General features: G+C 39.4%; 4 protein-coding genes and 1 long non-coding RNA gene across 8 annotated transcripts in view; 4 read left to right on the top strand and 1 right to left on the bottom strand.

The window, feature by feature from the left end:
• The window catches only part of LOC136238517 (uncharacterized), an 81,563-nt gene extending 65,518 nt beyond the window's left edge, over positions 1 to 16,045 (bottom strand). The window contains exons 1-4 of one of the 4 annotated variants that reach the window (XR_010693016.1): positions 9,188 to 9,361; positions 7,008 to 7,139; positions 6,551 to 6,848; positions 6,281 to 6,497 (exon numbers count right to left, since the gene is read on the bottom strand). Coding sequence is in view for 1 of the 4 variants with exons in the window: in XM_066029074.1 (XP_065885146.1) it covers positions 9,188 to 9,248 (61 nt within the window). In the remaining 3 variants the exon portion in view is untranslated. Of the gene's footprint in view, positions 1 to 6,280; positions 6,498 to 6,550; positions 6,849 to 7,007; positions 7,140 to 9,187; positions 9,401 to 16,021 lie in introns of those variants that run through there. The other 3 variants (XR_010693018.1, XR_010693020.1, XM_066029074.1) reach the window with 3 other exon arrangements.
• Positions 22 to 4,487, top strand: LOC136238581 (uncharacterized). Its single transcript, XR_010693067.1, has 4 exons — positions 22 to 266; positions 3,849 to 3,954; positions 4,055 to 4,129; positions 4,183 to 4,487. It is a non-coding gene; the product is annotated as an uncharacterized lncRNA (long non-coding RNA).
• Positions 9,466 to 11,352, top strand: LOC136238268 (uncharacterized). The gene has a single exon (XM_066028640.1). It carries the CDS (start codon positions 9,542 to 9,544, stop codon positions 11,081 to 11,083), a length of 1,542 nt encoding a protein of 513 aa, XP_065884712.1. The 5' UTR covers positions 9,466 to 9,541; the 3' UTR covers positions 11,084 to 11,352.
• Positions 16,046 to 16,151: 106 nt separating the features above from the next.
• Positions 16,152 to 18,444, top strand: LOC136238278 (tubulin alpha-1A chain-like). The gene is made up of 4 exons (XM_066028679.1): positions 16,152 to 16,313; positions 16,362 to 16,584; positions 17,159 to 17,307; positions 17,360 to 18,444. The coding sequence occupies exons 1-4, from the start codon at positions 16,311 to 16,313 to the stop codon at positions 18,338 to 18,340; spliced, it is 1,356 nt and encodes a 451-aa protein (XP_065884751.1). The 5' UTR covers positions 16,152 to 16,310; the 3' UTR covers positions 18,341 to 18,444.
• A 46-nt stretch (positions 18,445 to 18,490) lies between these two features.
• Positions 18,491 to 20,196, top strand: LOC136238297 (tubulin alpha-1C chain-like). The gene is given in 4 exon segments (XM_066028699.1): positions 18,491 to 18,633; positions 18,677 to 18,896; positions 18,954 to 19,102; positions 19,152 to 20,196. Coding segments are annotated over 4 exon segments (1,350 nt in total). The 5' UTR covers positions 18,491 to 18,627; the 3' UTR covers positions 20,127 to 20,196.
• The last annotated feature ends 31 nt before the right edge of the window (positions 20,197 to 20,227 follow it).

Raw genomic sequence — 20,227 nt, 5'->3', positions numbered from 1 at the left:
TCATCATCACTTGGCCCATCATTAAAATAGTCCGTAATAAGCGCCTCAACTTCATTAGAATCACTGTGGTTGGGTATGGTTTACCTCTTCACCCGTTAGAAAGTTTAGAGCAGATAGAACCCTATCCATGTCCAGCGCTTTGCTAGAAGAGCCCGCTAAGAATGGCAGACGTTACAAATCGCCAATTTGATGAGGTCCGTTTATGACACTGACAGTTGAGCTGGAGTAAAGATCGCTTCATAACTTTCGAAGTAGATGCAGCGAGGGTATGTCTTTCTGTCTGTACAATAAACTCAAAATCCATTTAAAATTGTTTTAGCCATACTTAACAATTTTATTTTCGGCGATAAGACCGGTTTTCGCAAAGCCGGCCACTGCATATAGTGAGGATGCTATCGTGCCCTCTACTGTCTATGGAACGAATTCTCACAATGCTAGTAGTTTAAAGTTAGGGTTTGGGTCCAGTTTAATATAGGTTAGGTCATTGTTTTTGCATTTAAAGTGGGCACGAATTCAGGAGCTGGCAGCTAGCAGCGGTAGCACAGTGGTTACTGGACTCGCGAGGTCGAGCTTAGAACCCATAATATATTTTTTTTCGCATTTCGGTACTGTCCAAAGTGTGCCCAAAAAATACACACTGCCCAGACGTACACAAAGTCACACATGTTGGTGGCCCTCAAGTTTTAAGTGTGCATGCAAGTGAAGTCCTTTAAATACCATGTGTTATATATCAAGTCATTCTGGTGTGACTATCCTTCACTTGCCCAAGTCTTGCCACAAGTGTATTTGCACTTGATCAAATGCTTCAGGTATAGGGGATTCCACGAATTTACTAGAAGCCGCATACTAACCCGCATACATTAAAAATTTTCCCGGTTGAGCAGACTGGGCGTCCAAAAATTTCCGCGAATATTTTAGAAACCGTCTTTACAGAAGGTTTTAAGAATAATTTAATGTTCTGGGATGGTTAGTAGTGAGATTAAAGAGTGTTTGTCGAAAATCTTGAAGGAAAGTTGATAAGAAGGTATGCTAAAATAGCCTTAATTCACGAGAAACCTTTGTTCAAAAGCCGTGATTTGTTCTGCAAGTCGTAGTTTCACAGCTACAATCTGGAAATTCCTTACGCAGTACCCCTATGAACCTGTCAACAATATATGTGTGTTTTGGCCCATTAGCATTGCTCATTTTCGAGATGCTATGAGCAACTTCCCACGTTTCAGGACCAATCCCAGTTATAGTATGGGGCGTAGCGTTAACATCTCGAAAGTGAGCAGTGCGAATGGGCCAAAACACACATATATTGTTGACAGGTTCATAGGGGTACTGTGTAAGGAATTTCCAGATTGTAGCTGTGAAACTACGACTTGCAGAACAAATCACGGCTTTCGAACCAAGGTTTCTTGCGAATTAAGGCTATTTTAGCATACCTTCTTATCAACTATCCTTCAAGATTTTTTGACAAGTGTTCTTTAATTTCACTACTTACCATCCCAGAACATCAAATTATTCTTGAAACCTTCTGTAAAGACAGTCTCTAAAATATTTGCAATTTTTGGACGCCCAGTCGGCTGAACCGGGAAAATGTTTAACGTATGCGGGTTAGTATGTGGCTTCTAGTAAATTCGTGGAATCCCCTATTAGGTATTCCAGAAAGACTTACACAAATTCTTGAAATTTAGCCTATTTTTAGTACAGCTGAACCTCTCTAATCCTGCACCTGCGTAATCCAGAATCCTCTCTAATCCAACCAAAATGTCATTTACCAACACTTTTGTATAGAAAACAAGCTCTATAATCTGACATCCCTGTATTCCGTAATCCGACACAACATTCCCTAGATATTGGTTTTGAGCTTTGTAATCCAGCAGAGAATAATAGCAGCATTAAAAGCAACCACAGAAAATAATTTGTAAGAAAAAAAGTTGTAATACTTGCAAAATCTAAAATTAATTCATGTTTTAAAACCTTGCGTGATCCATTTACCTGTAATTTACTGCATAATCCGACATAATTCCAGATATTGTACAATGTCAGATTACAGAGGTGACTTGATAATCCAACAACCTCCTTAATCCAGCAAAATTCATGGCTCCCATTGAGCATCAGATTAGAGAGGTTTGACTGTACTGCTTGACTATACAGAATTATTTTGTTTACCTTCTTACACATTACTTATAAGTTTCATTTCTTCAAAGTACACTTATGATAATCTGTTACAATCTTTTCTCAAACTTTGTTTTTGCCAAACCACACATGTTTGCTCCTGATACCTTTTTTTATCTGGTTGGCTAAAATGCTATTTCTCTGGAGAAAAATCCACTCAGGAGCTAACATGTACAGTACATACCATCTCAGTAGTGTGCTAGTGGTTCAGTGTATGTGGCAATCATGGACTGTGCTTATTGCGTGCGTGCGTGCATGTGTACGTGTGCATGTACATTGAGTGTGTGTGTGTGTGTGTGTGTGTGTGTGTGTGTGTGTGTGTGTGTGTGTGTGTGTGTGTGTGCATGCAAGCGCATGCGCTCCACCTGTGGGACTTTAGTGCTTAAACCTTCACCTTTAAAATGATAATGGTACAGCCTCCTATGAGATACCACACACACACGCACGCACGCACACACACACCCACACACGCACACACTCTCACGCCACACACACACAAACTGTTAGAGGTGTATAAAAGAACACCCATCATAGTACTTAATTACTAGGTCTACATCAAATATGTTAGTACAATAAAAAAGTATAATAGGCTGGAGTGCTATACCAGCATAATGCTAAAATATTAGATGGATATTTCAAACTATGCAGCTTAATTCCATCAATACTCCCTAATAGAGCAGTCAATGGAAGCTGCAAACTGCAATAGAGCACTAAAATACATTGTACGAGTTTGTTATATCGATACTCTAATAGAACAGTCACTTTGTGGTGAAATACTCTAATCATTCACTGATTAAAATATTCTAAGAAATGTTGCTAACCTAGGAGCATAATGCAAGTCAGATGGGAACGCTCATGAGCATAATAGGTAAAAATATTTAGGGAAAGTTCTGAAAGCATTTTGAGCAAAATTTAGAGCATAATATTTGACTCAGGCCTAACAATTACTAAATACAGTGCAATTTCCTGAATTAAGGATATAATAGGGAAACCTCCATAATAAGGACAGGTCTAGTTAATACATTTTTTGCCTCTGAAAGTGGAAAACCGCTATTTTACAGCAAAAAGTGGCCAAAAATTCTGGGTCCCAAACTGTCCATAATACAAAGGTTCCACTGTAATTGGAATTTTTTATCTAAGGACACTTTCTATTTTCCATTACCAGGGCAACTACTGTACATCTAAAGGTAAACTGTTCAAAGGATGTTGCTTGTTTGTAGTTTGCTGCTTCAACTGTCTCAAACTACACACACACCATACTGACTAACTTGCCACTCCATCTTCCTATTATATTAAAGGTTTCATTTGTATTTATAATCTTACTAGCAAGTAAACTTTTCATTGTGGGATTCAAAATGCAGCATTTGCAGGCCTGTATCAGTTAGTACAGGCACATCCACACCTCACACTGAATGAATCTTTACAGGCCTGCCACAAGATTTGAACATTTCGCAAGCTTGTTAACAGTTTATAATCCAGGCCTGTATAAAACGTAACACAGGCCTGTTGTACACAATAGAGCAGGTTACAGGCCTGCTAACATGCAAAAACGACTAATTCCATGTCTGTACCAAGACTAAATTTTCATAAGGGGATCTGCTTTTGAGAGAATACTGTCTCCATGACATTTAGAAGTTGTATGACTTTTGTGTTTGTATGTATGTGTTACACTGGTACTGCCACAGGTTGGAGCTGTTTACATACAACACTCTGTTATCTATGAGAAGTTTGCCGTATGTCTCCAAGGATTCAGCACCATGTCTAGATGCTAATGGCTTCATGAGATTAGAGGTATGACCCAACTAAGTGTAGGGTGTGTATGTGTTAGTGTGTCGTGTTGTTGTTCCTCCTCCGTTTGTAAGAGAAATGCCTGCTTCATCTGTGTTCACAGGGTCTAGAAGGCACTGATATTGTTTGAGATATTCACCTAATACAAGAACCCACTAGAACTGTAAGCTACCTACAGGTAACAGTTAACACATTTTATGATATTTTTTGTTATTTTTAATTTACTATTAGACTAGTCGAGTGTCATGATGAACTTAAGATTGTAACAATTGGACATATGCTACCCTAAATACTGTACAGTATGCGGAACCTCTCTTATGAAGGACCATGTATCCCAGTAAAGTATGCCGTACATTTAACCTCCTAATAAAGGACCGTTTCTGAGATCCCTACAGGCCTTTACCAATAACCTCTGAAATCCTTGTAACAGTAAAAATTGATTTCATCAAAATGAGATGGTCCCAAATTAAAGTGTCCATTAAATAGAGTTTCCACTGTATGTATGTTTAAGGTGCCTTTATTCTCACTGTACCAAAGTGTGTTTTGTTTATTCCAATTAATGAACTTTCATAACTATTATATACAAGTCCATTGGTATGAGACAGTGCTCACCAAACTGGTTTGGTTATTTCACTACAAGTCTTGAATTGTGAATGTGATGAGAAGGTACAAACACTGGACTGCACTACTGGAATGGACTACTACTAAACGTGTCTTGGTTTTAATTACATTCTTTTCTGTCAGGACACAGGCAGAGGAGGTTGGTCTCATGCATCATGGCTCTATGATGTACCACTAAGTGTCACAAGTATACAAAAAAATGGAATTTTCAACTAGAGTAGGGACCATGAGCACAGTAGGGATATAACACTTCTATTTATTGTCTGAAAAGTGAAGTATCCATTACAGTTCATTTGTCGGCTATGTTTAATCCGTTACCCAGCACTACAAATCAAAAACTGTTCCTCCAAATCGACGCTTTTCACTGTCAGCAAAGATGAATGGGACACAAAGGAGGACACTGGTAAGTCCATGAAGAATGCATTGTACCAAGAGTTCATAATATATATATACTAAGGAGAGTATCCTACTCTCATATACCCCTGTAGAAGGGTGTATCATGAAGTTATAACGTAACACTTCTGAGTTCACCCGTTTTTCTTTGTATAATTAATGATGTCATTAGTTGAGCATGGTATCGATTGAACGCGTGCCTACCAACGTCGCTAGCAACCAAATTAACTCCAGCTCTAATTCTCACCCAACTACAATTGTTCCTTCATGGGTTAAGACCGCTTCATAGGTGTTTCATTCGCAAATACGGCTATCCTGAGCATCGCAAGTGTAAAACGGCGCTAACGATTCTTGCACTTTTATGGTTTCATGTACGCCACAAACCACAACATCTTGTTGTTACATCATAACTTCACGATACGCCTTTCTACAGGGGTATATGAGAGTAGGATACTCTCCTAGTATATATATTATGAACTCTTGATTGTACATACTGCGGCGTGCCAAAAGGCACCTCTCGGGCCTAACTGATGTCGAACAGTGAAAAAATCAAGCCTGTAACCTTAGCTGTTATCGAGTTATGCTTGTCTGAAGGCATCACTCAGTTAGTCAGTCAGTAGAAAAATTTTTTTTTTGTTTAAAAAAAAAAAAAAAAAATCTGTAGCAACTTGTTGAAAGCGTTTCTGGTGGCTTATTTGGACTTAGTTTAACCTATCCATCCAATACTGCCTAATTGTAGACAGGGAAAATTGAGAATGGTTTTTTGGTGATGTTATTTCGTGGGCCACACCTACTCCATTGTAGTCCCAACTATACAGTACCTATCATACTGTATGATGTATCTAGTAAAACATAAAAATACTATATTTTATTTTGAACTCTCAGCATACTTTGGCTTTCAATGATTTACAATTCATACTTGAGATGTCAATGTTGAATTACAGTTTACACAAGCAGAACCAGGTGTCTATTGTATATGTGTTAACTAAACCCTGGAGTGGAGTAAGGGACATTTAACTGAAAACTTTTGTGCATAATGAAAGGCATCACAAAAATGTTTCCGTAAGGTTGTAAGCTCTTACCAGATAAGGCTGAAACTTTGAGAGAGTGAAACTTTTAACAGTCCGTCGGTTCCCTCTAGACAACAAAATAGTCATAAAATGAAATTTGAGGAAAATGCAAACAAGTTGGGTTTTTGCTCAGTGTATTTTTGGAACATGCCTCCAAGTCACATACACTACATTAAGTACAAGTGGGTAACTGTGTTGAACAGCTTTCTAGTGTGGCATTATGTGTAGGAACAACAATACGATAATTATACAGAAGTACTGTAATATTAGGTGATAAAAGTACATGATAATTACAAGTGTATTATTGCATGTTTTTCAAATGTTACATACAACAAAAATGTTACGCTAGTCTAATGGAAGTGATTGATACATTCTAACAGTTGTGGGATGAATACCTTATTGGTTCAGTGACTTTGGTCTATCCTCTGACATGTTCTATGAGACTTTATCTCATCAGGACATCTACAATATGAACCATGATAGGTCAAGTAGCCTAATTCAGATTATTTACTCACTGATAGTCCCAGCAGAGTGTATTGTGGGATGGCCTATCCACACTGGATCATACTGTGATAACATCCTCTACATGGTGAATGTTACATCCCATAAGGACATCTTTGACGAGAATCATGAGAGATCAAGATTGTTTTTGTCATTGGTCATGATAGTCCCAGAAGAGTATATTGTGGAATGACATATTCACACTGTATCATCTTCCTTTGATCTACGATGAATGTGACATCTGATCAGACATCTACAATAAGAACCCTGAGAGTCACAAGAGATCAGAGCATTACTGGTTCTTTAATAGTCCTAAATGTAAAAACAAGTGAAATACATGTAACAACGCAAAATTAAAGGACATTTAAAAATTCCCATTGTAAGCCACAAGATTCTGGCTGAAGTGTACATCATGCTCGCAAATAAAAGTACAAGATGATCTCGTTTGGAGGTCTGATAACTGTATCTTACCAATACTTTTCTTTCTTTTTCTCTTACAATTTCTCTTTTTCTTATAATCTCTCCTCTTCACATCATTGCATTTCTGCCTGCACATCAAACCAAAAAGGCCCTCAACTTTATTGCTTGATGTGAAGTGTGTAACTACAGAAAAAACAAATAAAATAAACTGACCGAGTAACAGCAATTTAACTATCTAACTACTACTACTACAATTATTGTCTCAATCAGATGGAGAATGGATCCATTCACACACATTTGTATGACACCAAATAATACCATCACTTCACATAATAATCATTACATTTTCAACCATTACTCATAGAGTAATATAACTATACCAGTAGAGGATAGCAGGAACATTTGATAGAGTACCTTTTGGTGAACCTACAATAATAGGATGTGTGTTGGCAAGTAAAAAGCATCAAATAAAAGGAATTCTTTTTTGTGCTCTTTGCCAAAGTTCTCAAACTATAGAATATGCTATAGTTCTTAATCACCAAAAATAATCACTGCAAAGTTGAAGCATACAACAACAAAAATATATCTTCACTATCCTGTTTATTACACAAGGACCACTGAGCAATCTGATGTGGTATATTCAGAACAATAAGAACACCAGCTAGTGATCTCACTTTCAAATATTGATTGGGACAAGTAAACACTCTACTGTACAAAGATTATAAACATCTGTTACCTTACTAGTTAACCTATGCCACCACCTACACCACGTATAGACAAGCACCAATGACCAGTAGATTATAGTCATGAGGGTTATTATGTGAGTCTGAGACTAGTGGGAGGGAGTGTGTGACAGTTTAGTGACAAGGATTACTCCTGATTTAATAGAATGATGGTACCAGAGGTCACTGAAAGGAGTTGATAGACAAGCACTGCTGGGACTGATCGCCAGAGTGACTGAAAATAAACACAGACTGTTTCTTGACATTTGTTTAATCCACTACAATAGCAATGTGTTATTTTGTAAATTAATTATTTATTGTCAGGTCTCACTGCTTTACTATTACATCAGTTTTTGTATTAAAATTTCCATATTAGGCTATTTACTCCATTGGTAAACAATACAATTTGCAGTTGTTATGATGTCATGAACCAGTCTGAGTGGCTCGACCACAAGGTGATGACTAATTAATTTATCACACTGTAGGGCAGTTATCATACAACAGAGCACTTTGGATTTGGCAATATTACTTCAAAGTAGATCCATTAAATTCTCATTGGTTTGTACTGGAGATAACATTCTGGCTAGCTGTTATAGATTGCTGTTCCCATCATTGAAAAGACCCTCCCTACCCAATGACAGTGACAGGGTAAAGTGACCTGGGCATGTGAGCAGTAAAGTGCCAGAGAAGGAATCATTAAAGAATTTAAAGGAAATGATATTCACTACTGTCCATCTGTGTACAAGAATGAGACACAATCTACTCGCACGCCTTTCTAGTACAGCTGCCGACAGAAACATGAAGGTTTCTATTGCAAGGGGGTGTCACTCAGGCTCTTGCTATAGGTCCATCTGCGACCGCAGTTAAACTCTAAGTCAACGGTCAAGGCCACAAAATAGCTCTTACAGTGGATCAAGGGTCGGAAGGCTACAATCAAAAACTATACGTAGCTACTATCAAGTTTACGGAATTATACGTAACTCACAAGAAGTAAGGATCTCCAAGAATATGTTTTAAAGCTCCAACAGGAATTTTGCCGTAATTATAATGATTTTTCTCTCCCAGCTGCTGGTAGCATGCACTAAGAAGCACAATAGGAAAATAGAGAAATAAGTGGAGGTCAAAAGTTCGACAAAAAAATGCTCAAGTCACAGGTCAAAGACGATAAACGCTGCAAGCCAAGAGTCAAGGTGAAATTTCCCCTGGTCAAGACTTTGACCGCGGTCACAGATCTACCTACAGTGTGAGCCGACATGACACCTTGTATTGGTAGCACACCACACGTGCTACATTGTACCAGCTCACTTAGCAAATTTTGCTATTCTCCAATTGCCTGGAGGTTAGATCAAATCAGGATTTGGTCAGTGCACACCTGTGTTTCTCTCCAGTCACTCATAACGTTTAAAGAAGCTTTTAATACTAGTGTGAGCGCACACTGCACGTACTACACTACACACACACACACACCGTAAGTGAAAGTACACTCAACAACAACAAATAAACACTTACCTACAAGCGTAGATTTGTCCACACCACCTTTGTGGCCTGCACTAGTCACTCTCATAGTCATATTAGATTAGATTATCGAATTTTGACACGGAAGGCTATAGCCTGCAAACGTGCTTAGCCAAAGTTGGCATCGCGGCTTCCACAAGATCTACTCAACAATAACAAATACCTGAAATGTACTACAGTTCGCAATGTAAAGTTTGAACCCATTCAATACCGGAGAAATCCACAACTATTAAACATTGAAAACCACAAATAACTGAACTCTAAATCCACAATCTAATACATTGATGGGCATTAATGAGAACTAATTTCCTTTAGTCTTCACGCCAAACTGCTCGCTTACCTGTAGATATGGCGGGCGCTTCTTCCGTGCTTGCCGGAATGCTACTCACTGGGATAGAGCCAACTGGTGAAGAAATTGGTAAAGGTGGAAATGGAGTAACGTACAAAGTGTTGTGGAATGGAACTATCTGTGCGGCTAAGCGAATCCATTCTGTGCTCTTGGAATACGCCAACCCTGAGGAGCTACAAGCACTGTCGCAGAACTTTTTTGCAGAATGCGAGGCAAATAGTGTACTGAGGCATCCTAATCTAGTACAGTTTCTGGGTCTTTATTACCCGCCAAATTCCCTTCTACCTGCTCTTGTGATGGAGCTGATGTTCACCAGTCTAAGCAGATATTTAGAGACTGCTGGAGATTTAGAAGTGGATGTTAAAATCTCAATTCTTCATGATTCATCACTCGGTTTGAGGTATCTACACTCACATAAACCTCCTATCATTCACCGTGACTTGACAGCCAATAATATTTTATTAAGCAGATCATTGACCGCTAAAGTCACTGACCTAGGAATGGCTAAGATCCTTGATAAACACCAGCCGGCTAAAATGACAACAGCACCTGGTCTACCAGCGTACATGCCACCAGAAGCACTTGGCAAGAGTCCCAAATATACCACATCTTTGGATGTGTTCTCATTTGGCGTACTAACATTACATACAGGTGCACAAGACTGGCCTATACCCACAGAATTTATGGTTATTGACCTGGAGACTCAAGACATGCGGTACTTAACTGAGGCACAGAGGAGAGATGAGTACTTAAACAAGCTACGAGACGCCGAAATGTTACGTCCAATCATTTTAGATTGTCTGCAAAATAATTTCACCAAACGACCTAGTATGGTTGAAGTTTGCAAGCAGTTGAAACTGCTAAAGGATAGTCTACCAAGGATATCTACACCAGTTAAATCATCTACTCATAATTCTGTTAAAGTAGTTGAAGCCAAAATGGCATCCCTTGAAGTTGACAATCAAGCTGAGTTACTATTAATGGCAAAAGAGGAACAACTACAACAGAAGCAAAAAGAAATTGACAAATTGCTTGAAAATCAAAAACACAATGAAAAGTTGCTTGAAGAGAAGAGCAGAATTAAAGCTGACTTGCAGGGAGAAATCAAAGCATTACAAGAAAAGTTAGAGGAAGCAATGAAATGTGCTAATCCAGCACAGAAAGTAGTGGTCTGGGTAGATGTAAACATTAACAATGCTGAAAACACTGGAATACAATTGTACCTGCGTAAGAAATACCCACATGTCCATCTCTTCACTACGACCAACATAGACGAAGCTGTTGGGGCTCTTAAAAGCAGAATAGCTGGTGTAGACAGTAGAGCTGTCACTTCTGGCCGTCTCGGTGAAGATTTCACGATCAAGGTACGCAAGCACGCTAAACTGAAGTGCAAGATAATGGTGTTTTGTATGGGAGTTAGTTATCACCGAATGTGGGCAATGCATTTCTCTGATGTGACTGTTACCCGATCCACCGAGGACATGATAGCCTATTGTACATGGCAAGACATCCCCACTCGGGGACATGAAAGGTTTTGCTGAATGGCAAGTAATAGTAAATGTGTATTCTTTAAGCACAAATCTATATTTTTATCTGATTACTTACTGTATGGTGTAGCACTTCTCCCTGTTATACATTAATTCTATCCTATAAAGAACATCTCTCTGGTATGATGTTTTGTATTTTTGTCAGCTACATTTACAATGCTGGGTATTGACTGAGTGTGTGTGTGTGATGTAATTTTCATTGTGGACACAGATCTTGTGTTTGTGTAAATAACAATCGATGCACATAATACTGTAACACAAACTGTCACAGAGTGCATGTGAGCACATAGGTAAGTCTCAACAAATAATCTGACAGGTAAAGGTATATATGTTTGCTGAGGTCATGAAGCATGCCGTAAAATGTTTCAAGGCTACACGGTATGACCACCATAACAAGTACAGGGTAGTCTGGCTCAAAGTAAGAGATAGCTACTATCACCATCTAGAAGGATGCAATAGTTGGCCAAATACTGATATTGGTTGGTGAATGGCCAACAGCGTTGTGACCACTTATCAATGCTTTACATTTTGCTTACCAACAACACAGGAATTCATTGCTCCACAAGTGTCCATCCTGTGTAAATAATTAATAAAATAAAGGTTGATTGGTAGAATACAGCTAAATAATTTATTGTCACACAGGTTTTGTGTAGTACAGCATTAAAGTAATGGACAGTGTTGAGAACATAAATATGTACAGTTTTGTACCTATATACTGGTATACTGGTATGCAGGAATTTGCAAGAGCAGGAAAATATCTTATGGTGAAGGCGGGAAGTTATAACCGGAATCAGGAACGGAACGGAATGGCCAAACTTTTATGCTTGCTGTTTGCTTCCTTCAGTTGTACAGTTTATTATACTTCACATAATATCATGACTGACTGTGATACGATGTTTGTTTTGAAGATCGAATTACTCTAATAGAGCAATCAGCTACCAATGCAATACTGGCTATGTAGTAGTCTTTATTCTCCTCCTGTATTTCATATGATGTAGCTGTATAGTGTTCACATGTACAGTATGACTAATGCTTGCATATGTGTAGGATCCCCACCATAATGATTATCATATTAACTACTGGACCTCTAGAAAAATAATTCAAAGAACTTATCAACAGAGCAATAAGAGAACTCCCTCCATTATTAGCTCTAAGTCACTTGCAAGAGCAGTAATTTGCTATTAGAGATTTATCTTAATACTGTACTTAACTAAGTACTTTATTGTGAATTCTAATCCCCTGGACATAATCAGCTGGATAACAGCTACATGACTCATAGTATTCAAACTAGCTAGTTCATTAGTATGTCAAAGCCACCGATATGATACCGGGTCCAAGTATTTTTTTTGCATAATTAGCTAGTTTAATGTTTCAGTGTATGAACATTGACTTAAGGACAGGAGGAGAATCCAAATATTTGGCAGCTAACTACAACTGAAGCTATTAGTGATTGCTTCAACCGATTGTTCTATTAGAGTAGTACGATCCCCATAACAAACAACGTGTCATACTCGTGAGGTTTAGCACAAGTAAACACACAACTGCATGATGAAGAAACTAAGCAGCGAGCACTAAAGTTTGGTGATTCCATTCCATTCCTGTTATTATACGTAATAACTTGCCAGTGAAAGCCTGAAGCTTGTTGAGTGATTGAGAACATGATGCAGATAGTTCCACTTTTCAAATAGAAAAGAGACTGGCCACAATGTACATTTCACCAAAGGTAAAATCTCACCATGTTAACAAATATCAGACCAATGCATTCAGTGTGTTGTAGCTAGGGGCTATGGTGGTACAGTGAAACATGTTGATAAGGTTTCCTTAATACACAGGTTTCACTGTGATCATAGCCTCATGTCAGCCCAAAGTTAAAGGCTCTAGTAATCACAAAGGCTGATAGGCATGCCATTGTAATAACATAACTGCTTGTATTTGGCATGTTAACATTTACATCTGAGTTCATTCTTACCAATTTCTGTACTAATAGCACGCACATACAGTTTGACGGCCGCATGTGAACTTGACTTGAGGACAAGCTTTCATCTGAAAAACTGGACTTGGACAGTGGTCAAGTACCATATATAGTAGTGGAATAGCTACTGAAGCTAAATGGCATACAGTACTTGGAACATACTTGTGAGTGTCACATGCAACTGCTCCAAGGCCTTGTTTGATATGCAAATATACCACATCTTTCTGATCTGTTCTGTCCCAAGACTCTTGCCAAGACACAATAAATACAAAAATGTCAACAGTATGACTACAGCTACAAAACTAATACAGAAGAAATTATTACGGAGACAATGTAAATGATAATAAGTAAGTCAGCCATTTTAATTGCCAACACACTGACATAATATAAAAGGATCTTGAGAAACCCGCACAAAATGTTGCACAGTACAGTATAGGGGAATTTGTAAATTGCACATATTTATAGTTTTTCATGTGTCACGAAAATTTACGACACTGGACCATGACTGGACGTATAAAACTCAGCAGTCAATGGATAAAATATATTTTTCCCATTGTATATTTAAAGTAAACAAAAAATTACAACTACCTACCAAACTAAACTACAAGTTAACTTATACCTACGCCTGACACTGACAATTGTTGCAGCAAGTTCTTACTGGCCACTCAAGTAAAAGCACCACTTCTCACTATGGTGTGATCAGCAATAGAGTAAAGAACTTGAAGTGCATATGTGGTCTCTTTATGCTTTACTCAATTGTTGATCACACCACAGCAAGAAATATTGTTTCTACTGACCACTTATGCACTTCAAGTCCTCCACTTTTTCAAACGTATTTTCTGTAATAACTTTAGTGCTGTAAAGCCTTGAAGCTTAAATAACTTCTTTTCTCTATTGCTGATCACAACACAGCAAGAAGTGGTGTTTCTACTCGAGTGGTCTGTAAGAACTTGCTGCAACAACTGGCAGTGTCACTTTGATCAAACAATGCCAGGATGATTTTAAGATACTACTGCTGCAGCTGTAGGATGAAAGACATCGGGATATTGTAAAGGAAGCAAGGGGTGACTTTATTCCCCTCGCGGTGGAAACATTTGGCGTGTGGTCTCAATGACAAATGTTTCCACTACAAGGGGAATAAATTCACACCCTGCTTCCTTTACAATATCTTGATGTCTTTCGTCCTTCGCCAACTCCCCAGCTGTAGCAGTTACTCCAGCAAAAGAAGAGGAGGGAAATATGAAAAAGTAGTTCTATCAGGTACTCTTATATATTAAAGGTTTAGCATTGGTTGCTAATGTTTTTAAAAGCTTTCTAGCAAGATATATTTAGTGAAAAAATTCACTAAGAGGGTGGTTTTGTCGTGCTCATGCCCGATACGGACATTGGCATAACAGCCTCACTGCTACAGCTTCAGAGCTCAAACTCCCTACACAACATTGCTGTGAACCAGTTAACAACAAGTCGTGTTCAATTACAAAATCGGGTTGCTTCTTCAGTAGAAACCTCGACTTCAACATGGCATCGTGTCAGTAGTTTAAACTCCGAAACTTAAACAGTAAGGTAGCCTCATGGCCTCTGACCCTAAAAAGAGGGTCTGGTGAAACTGTGTACTGTACATTGCGTGACCGTGTCAAAAAAAAAATTAAGGTCAATGAAAAGTAATCAATCAAAAGCCATTTAATATAGACTCAGTTTTAAACTAAGTTGCAGCCATCTATCTAATTCACAATTACTCCTGCCTGTATCAGTAGACCAAATCGTTTGGCAACACATCATGTTTAATAGCAAAGCCTGCTGAAGAAGCCAGTATCGCGTATGCTATTCGTCAGTGAAAGAACCGTCTATCGCAACCTCTGGTCTACTGAATAAGATACAGGCATGAATAACTAATTGCATGTTACTCAGATAGCATGCTGTAAATTCTATGGCTTCACATGCAAAATCTTGGTTTTCATTGATCTGTGCTTGCTTTCCATCCCCTTTGTATCAGATGTGTTTGTGGTAATTAAAAATCACCATCTCCAGTTAGAAGTACTGACTTTAAGACTCAGTTTAGTATTTAGACCAAAAGAATGAGAATTCTACAAATTTTGGATCTAGTTTCAGTTTTAATTCTACGCTTCTTAAACTTTGTCATCTGCTACCTAAGTATGTTTGTAACAAAAGTATGGAAGTAGAAGAATTGAGCTACTGAACTCTCAAAATTTTCTATGAAAAAGTTATTTCCTCTTTTGAAGCCATAGTAGTCAGTCCTAAAAATCTATTTCCATACTTTTAAAGATAATGTTATTACAAGTCACTGAAAAAATTTTTGGGGAGTTTCACGATTAGCTGTAGGAGGAGAATCGATTATAGTGTTAAAATTAGTGTTTGTAACCACACCATAATTTGTACATACTTCAGAGGATTTCACTTCAGATTTGCACTAAACAGAAGTTCAATGTCTCAACTACAACATGTGTTATTCATCAGGTGGAGAACAGTATCCGTGTTGGTTTTACAGCTTCATATAAAATAATTTTATTCACGGAAGCCATAGGACATAGTTGCTTGGTCTGTAATGGATTTTGATTGATCCGCAATACAAAAGTTTGGCGTTGCCGGAATGTTGGCGGCTCCAATCAGATCGCTCCATTTCAAATAGATATGTAATGCATATATTTCAAACGACTCGCGGCTCACGGTAATTACATCCGGTGACTTTACCGCTTAAAATCATAGCATTTCTGTTGGGTTCGCTAAACGTTCCAGAGCTCAAATTTTTGTACACAGTTTTACCAGACCCTCTTTTTAGGGTCGGGCGCGGGACTAACGTTCGTAGCTATCAGGCATGGGCACGAGCAAAACCACCCTCTTAGCGAATTTTCTCACTAAATATCTCGCTAGAAACTTTTACAAAACTTCGTTAATACATAAGAGTACCCCATAGGACTGATTTTTCATGTTTGTCCAGTCACCTCATGTTTTGTCCAGTCACCTCATGTTTTGTCCAGTCACCCCATGTTGGTCGGTTTTATGTGTTCCGTATACTTCGAGTATGTGCAAGTCACAAATTCCCCTATATCAACAATGATTTCAATTCTAGCCAATCAAAATCGAGTATACCACGATGCCATGACAACCACATATAAACTAGGCCCTATATAAACCTCGTGGTAAGGTGACAGTTCAATTGAGACGCGTTACAGACTGTCGTTATTCTTCTATTCGTGTTTCATTGTCAATATAACTTAGCTCCTAATAAACATGGTAAGGCTAGAAGCAGTGTTCGATGTAAATACTGCTAGTTTTTCACAGCGTGAGTGTATCTCTATCCACGTTGGACAAGCTGGCGTTCAGATTGGAAATGCTTGCTGGGAACTTTACTGCTTGGAGCATGGCATTCAACCCGATGGGCAGATGCCATCAGATAAGACTGTTGGAGGTGGCGACGATTCTTTCAACACTTTCTTCAGCGAAACTGGAGCTGGGAAACACGTGCCACGAGCCGTATTCGTTGATCTAGAACCCACTGTAGTAGGTAAGAGTATCAAGGGACCAGTGCCTGTTTGCCTAACTTAGTATTCAGCCCCCTATCGCTTGTTATTATTAATTACTATTATTATTGTTATTAAAACTTTACAGTGACCAGCACTGAAAGTCTTTGGATTACCTAACAAGAACTGGAGACTTTAAATGATTACTTAACCTAGCTAACAATAAGGTGAAACGGATTTTTCCTTTAAACTTAATGCACCTATCGATATTAAGCCCCAATACCCCTCCCGGACAATAGGTGGGAGAATGTGGGGCATTTGATGTACTTTTGACATGAAAATATGCCCCATTGTGGGGGATTTGAGCCTATTTCATCAACTAAAGCAGCATATGCTCTATAACAAGGGTAGGGTAGGGATTTGATGAACCGTGTTGCCCAACATGTCAGGTATTTGAACTTACTATATTTCAAATCCCCACCTCAGTCCCCACATTGCCCAGGAGGGGTGGGGCATAATATTGATAGGTGCATAAGTATTTATTATTAGCACTTCCAGCACCAAGGTCTGAAGCAACATGTCCTTGTAATTAATTTCATAAAACGATCCTTTCCACAGATGAGGTGAGGACTGGCACCTACCGTCAGCTGTTCCACCCTGAACAACTCATCACTGGCAAAGAAGATGCTGCTAACAATTATGCTCGTGGTCACTACACTGTTGGTAAGGAGCTTGTTGATCTTGTGCTGGACAGAATCCGTAAACTGGTGAGCAACTGTAATGATTTTGTAGCTGAGGTATTATTTGATTGTGTTTCAGGCTGACCAATGTACTGGACTACAAGGTTTCCTCATTTTCCACTCCTTCGGTGGAGGTACTGGATCTGGTTTTGCTTCCCTGTTGATGGAACGTCTCTCTGTTGACTATGGTAAGAAATCCAAATTGGAGTTCGCAGTATACCCAGCTCCCCAGATCTCCACTGCTGTTGTTGAGCCATACAACTCCATCCTGACCACCCATACCACTTTAGAGCACTCTGATTGTGCCTTCATGGTTGATAATGAAGCTATTTACGACATCTGTCGTCGTAACCTGGATGTTGAGCGTCCTACATACACTAATTTGAATCGCCTGATTGGTCAAATTGTGTCTTCAATCACTGCTTCACTGAGGTTTGATGGTGCCCTGAATGTTGACCTCACTGAGTTCCAGACCAACCTGGTACCTTATCCTCGTATCCATTTTCCCCTGGTCACCTATGCTCCAGTGATTTCTGCAGAGAAGGCTTACCATGAGCAGCTGAGTGTTGCTGAAATCACTAACGCCTGCTTTGAGCCATCCAACCAGATGGTGAAGTGTGATCCTCGTCATGGCAAGTACATGGCCTGCTGTATGCTCTACCGAGGTGACGTGGTACCTAAAGATGTGAATGCTGCGATTGCTACAATCAAGACCAAACGCACCATCCAGTTTGTGGATTGGTGTCCCACTGGCTTCAAGGTTGGCATCAATTACCAGCCACCCACTATGGTCCCTGGTGGTGACCTTGCTAAGGTACAACGTGCTGTGTGTATGTTGTCCAACACCACTGCCATTGCTGAGGCTTGGGCTCGTCTTGATCACAAGTTTGACTTGATGTATGCCAAACGTGCATTTGTTCACTGGTATGTTGGTGAAGGTATGGAGGAAGGTGAATTCTCTGAGGCTCGTGAGGATCTTGCTGCTCTTGAGAAAGACTATGAAGAAGTTGGTGTTGACTCAGCTGAAGGAGAAGGTGAAGATGAGGGTGAAGAGTACTAACTCACATTTTTAAACTGAACACTAGTCCCTAGTGGGATAGCATTTAATAAACATGTTGATGTGTATATTCCTTGTTTTGTTTAATCAGGAATCAAATACCACAATCGATATCAATTAGTGCGAGTTTGTGTATCATTCTTTGCACCGTTCCTGTTGCTACAAAAGGATATAGTGTGCTACCTGAGGTTTGATATCAAATTGCGTGGTAGACATCGCTTGGCTTCTAGCGTTTATAAGATGAAGCCTTCTGGCTACTCGTCACTTTCCAACGAGCTCTTTGTAGCGAAATGGTGGTAAGTGGAATTACACACGTTATTCATTTCTCTCTACTTGCAGCGCGAGTGTATATCAGTTCACGTTGGCCAGGCCGGTGTTCTGATAGGCAATGGTTGCTGGGAGTTGTATTGTCTGGAACATGGGATTAAACCTGATGGCCAACTAAAGGACGAGAAAGTTGGCGACACTCACGACTCCCATAGCACTTTCTTCAACGACGCTTCCGGCGGTAAATGCGTTCCTAGAGCAATATTCGTTGACCTGGAGCCAACTATGATAGGTCAGCAGTTGTTAACTAGTGTTTATTACTTGTTAAACATGTGTGGATGATTAACAGATGAGGTGAGAACTGGCACCTATCGTCAGCTATACCACCCTGAACAACTCATCACTGGTAAAGAAGATGCTGAAAATAATTATGCTCGTGGCCACTACACTGTTGGTAAAGGATTGGTGGATCAAACACTGGACAAGATCCGCATGCTGGTAAGATTACTACAACCTGAGCTGTTTGTTGTTTGAGTATTTTTATTAGGCTGACCAGTGTACTGGACTGCAAGGTTTTCTAGTGTTCCGTTCTTTTGGTGGTGGCACTGGGTCAGGATTTGTTTCTCTAATAATGGAACGCTTCTCTACAGACTATGGCAAGAAGTATAAGCTGGAGTTCTCCCTTTACCCAGCTCCCCAAATCGCCACTGCTGTTGTAGAGCCATACAACTCCATATCCTGACCACTCACAGCACATTAGAACACTGACTGTTCCTTCATGGTCGACAATGAAGCTATTTATGACATCTGTTGACGTAACCTGGACATCGAGAGTCCAAATTATACCAACCTCAACCATCTGATTGCCCAAGTTGTGCCTTCGATTACAGCTTCAATGAGGTTTGAGGGTTCATTGAATGTTGACCTGAATGAATTCCAAACTAACCTAGTGCCCTACCCTCGCATCCATTTTCCTCTGGTCACCTATGCTCCAATAATCTCTGCAGACAAAGCTTATCATGAGCAGCTTGACACTGATACTATCACAAAAGCCTGCTTTGATCCAGCCAGTCAAATGTTAAAGTGCGATGCCCGTAGTGGCAAGTATATGGCCTGTTGTTTGCTGTATCGTGGAGATGTGGTGCCCAAAGATGTAAATGCTGCTATTATTAAAGTGAAGGGGCTACGGAACATCCAGTTTGTGGACTGGTGCCCCACTGGCTTCAAAGTTGGCATCAATCATGAAACACCTGCTGTGGTTCCAGGTGGAGATCTGTCTAAGGTGAAGCGTGCAGTTTGTATGCTGTCAAACACCAGTGCAGTAGCTGAGGCTTGGGCTCGTCTTGACCATAAGTTTGATCTGATGTATGCCAAGCGTGCATTTGTTCACTGGTACGTTGGTGAGGGAATGGAGGAAGGTGAATTTGCTGAGGCTCGTGAAGATCTTGCTGCTCTGGAAAAAGATTATGAAGAAGTGTCTGCTCCTTCTGCTGATGATGACGAGGAAAACGAAGAATATTAGAATCATTGTGTGAAAGAAAAGTATTATTTGTGTATATAAATATTATTATAGAATGAAGGCCTGCAATATATTTTAGCAAAATAATGTAGAATGGAATTGTA

This window comes from Dysidea avara, chromosome 1 (assembly GCF_963678975.1).
Source record: "Dysidea avara chromosome 1, odDysAvar1.4, whole genome shotgun sequence".
NCBI lineage: Eukaryota > Metazoa > Porifera > Demospongiae > Dictyoceratida > Dysideidae > Dysidea > Dysidea avara.
This window is presented reverse-complemented; position numbering and strand designations above follow the sequence as displayed.

What these genes read in the sequence shown, in the direction of transcription:
- LOC136238278 (XM_066028679.1), top strand. An exon ending in TCTAGAACCCACTGTAGTAG is followed by an intron (nt 16,585 to 17,158) that starts GTAAGAGTATCA and finishes TCCTTTCCACAG; the next exon opens with ATGAGGTGAGGACTGGCACC. An exon ending in TGGACAGAATCCGTAAACTG is followed by an intron (nt 17,308 to 17,359) that starts GTGAGCAACTGT and finishes ATTGTGTTTCAG; the next exon opens with GCTGACCAATGTACTGGACT.
- LOC136238268 (XM_066028640.1), top strand. Translation starts at nt 9,542, where the DNA reads ATGGCGGGCGCTTCTTCCGTGCTTGCCGGAATGCTACTCACTGGGATA.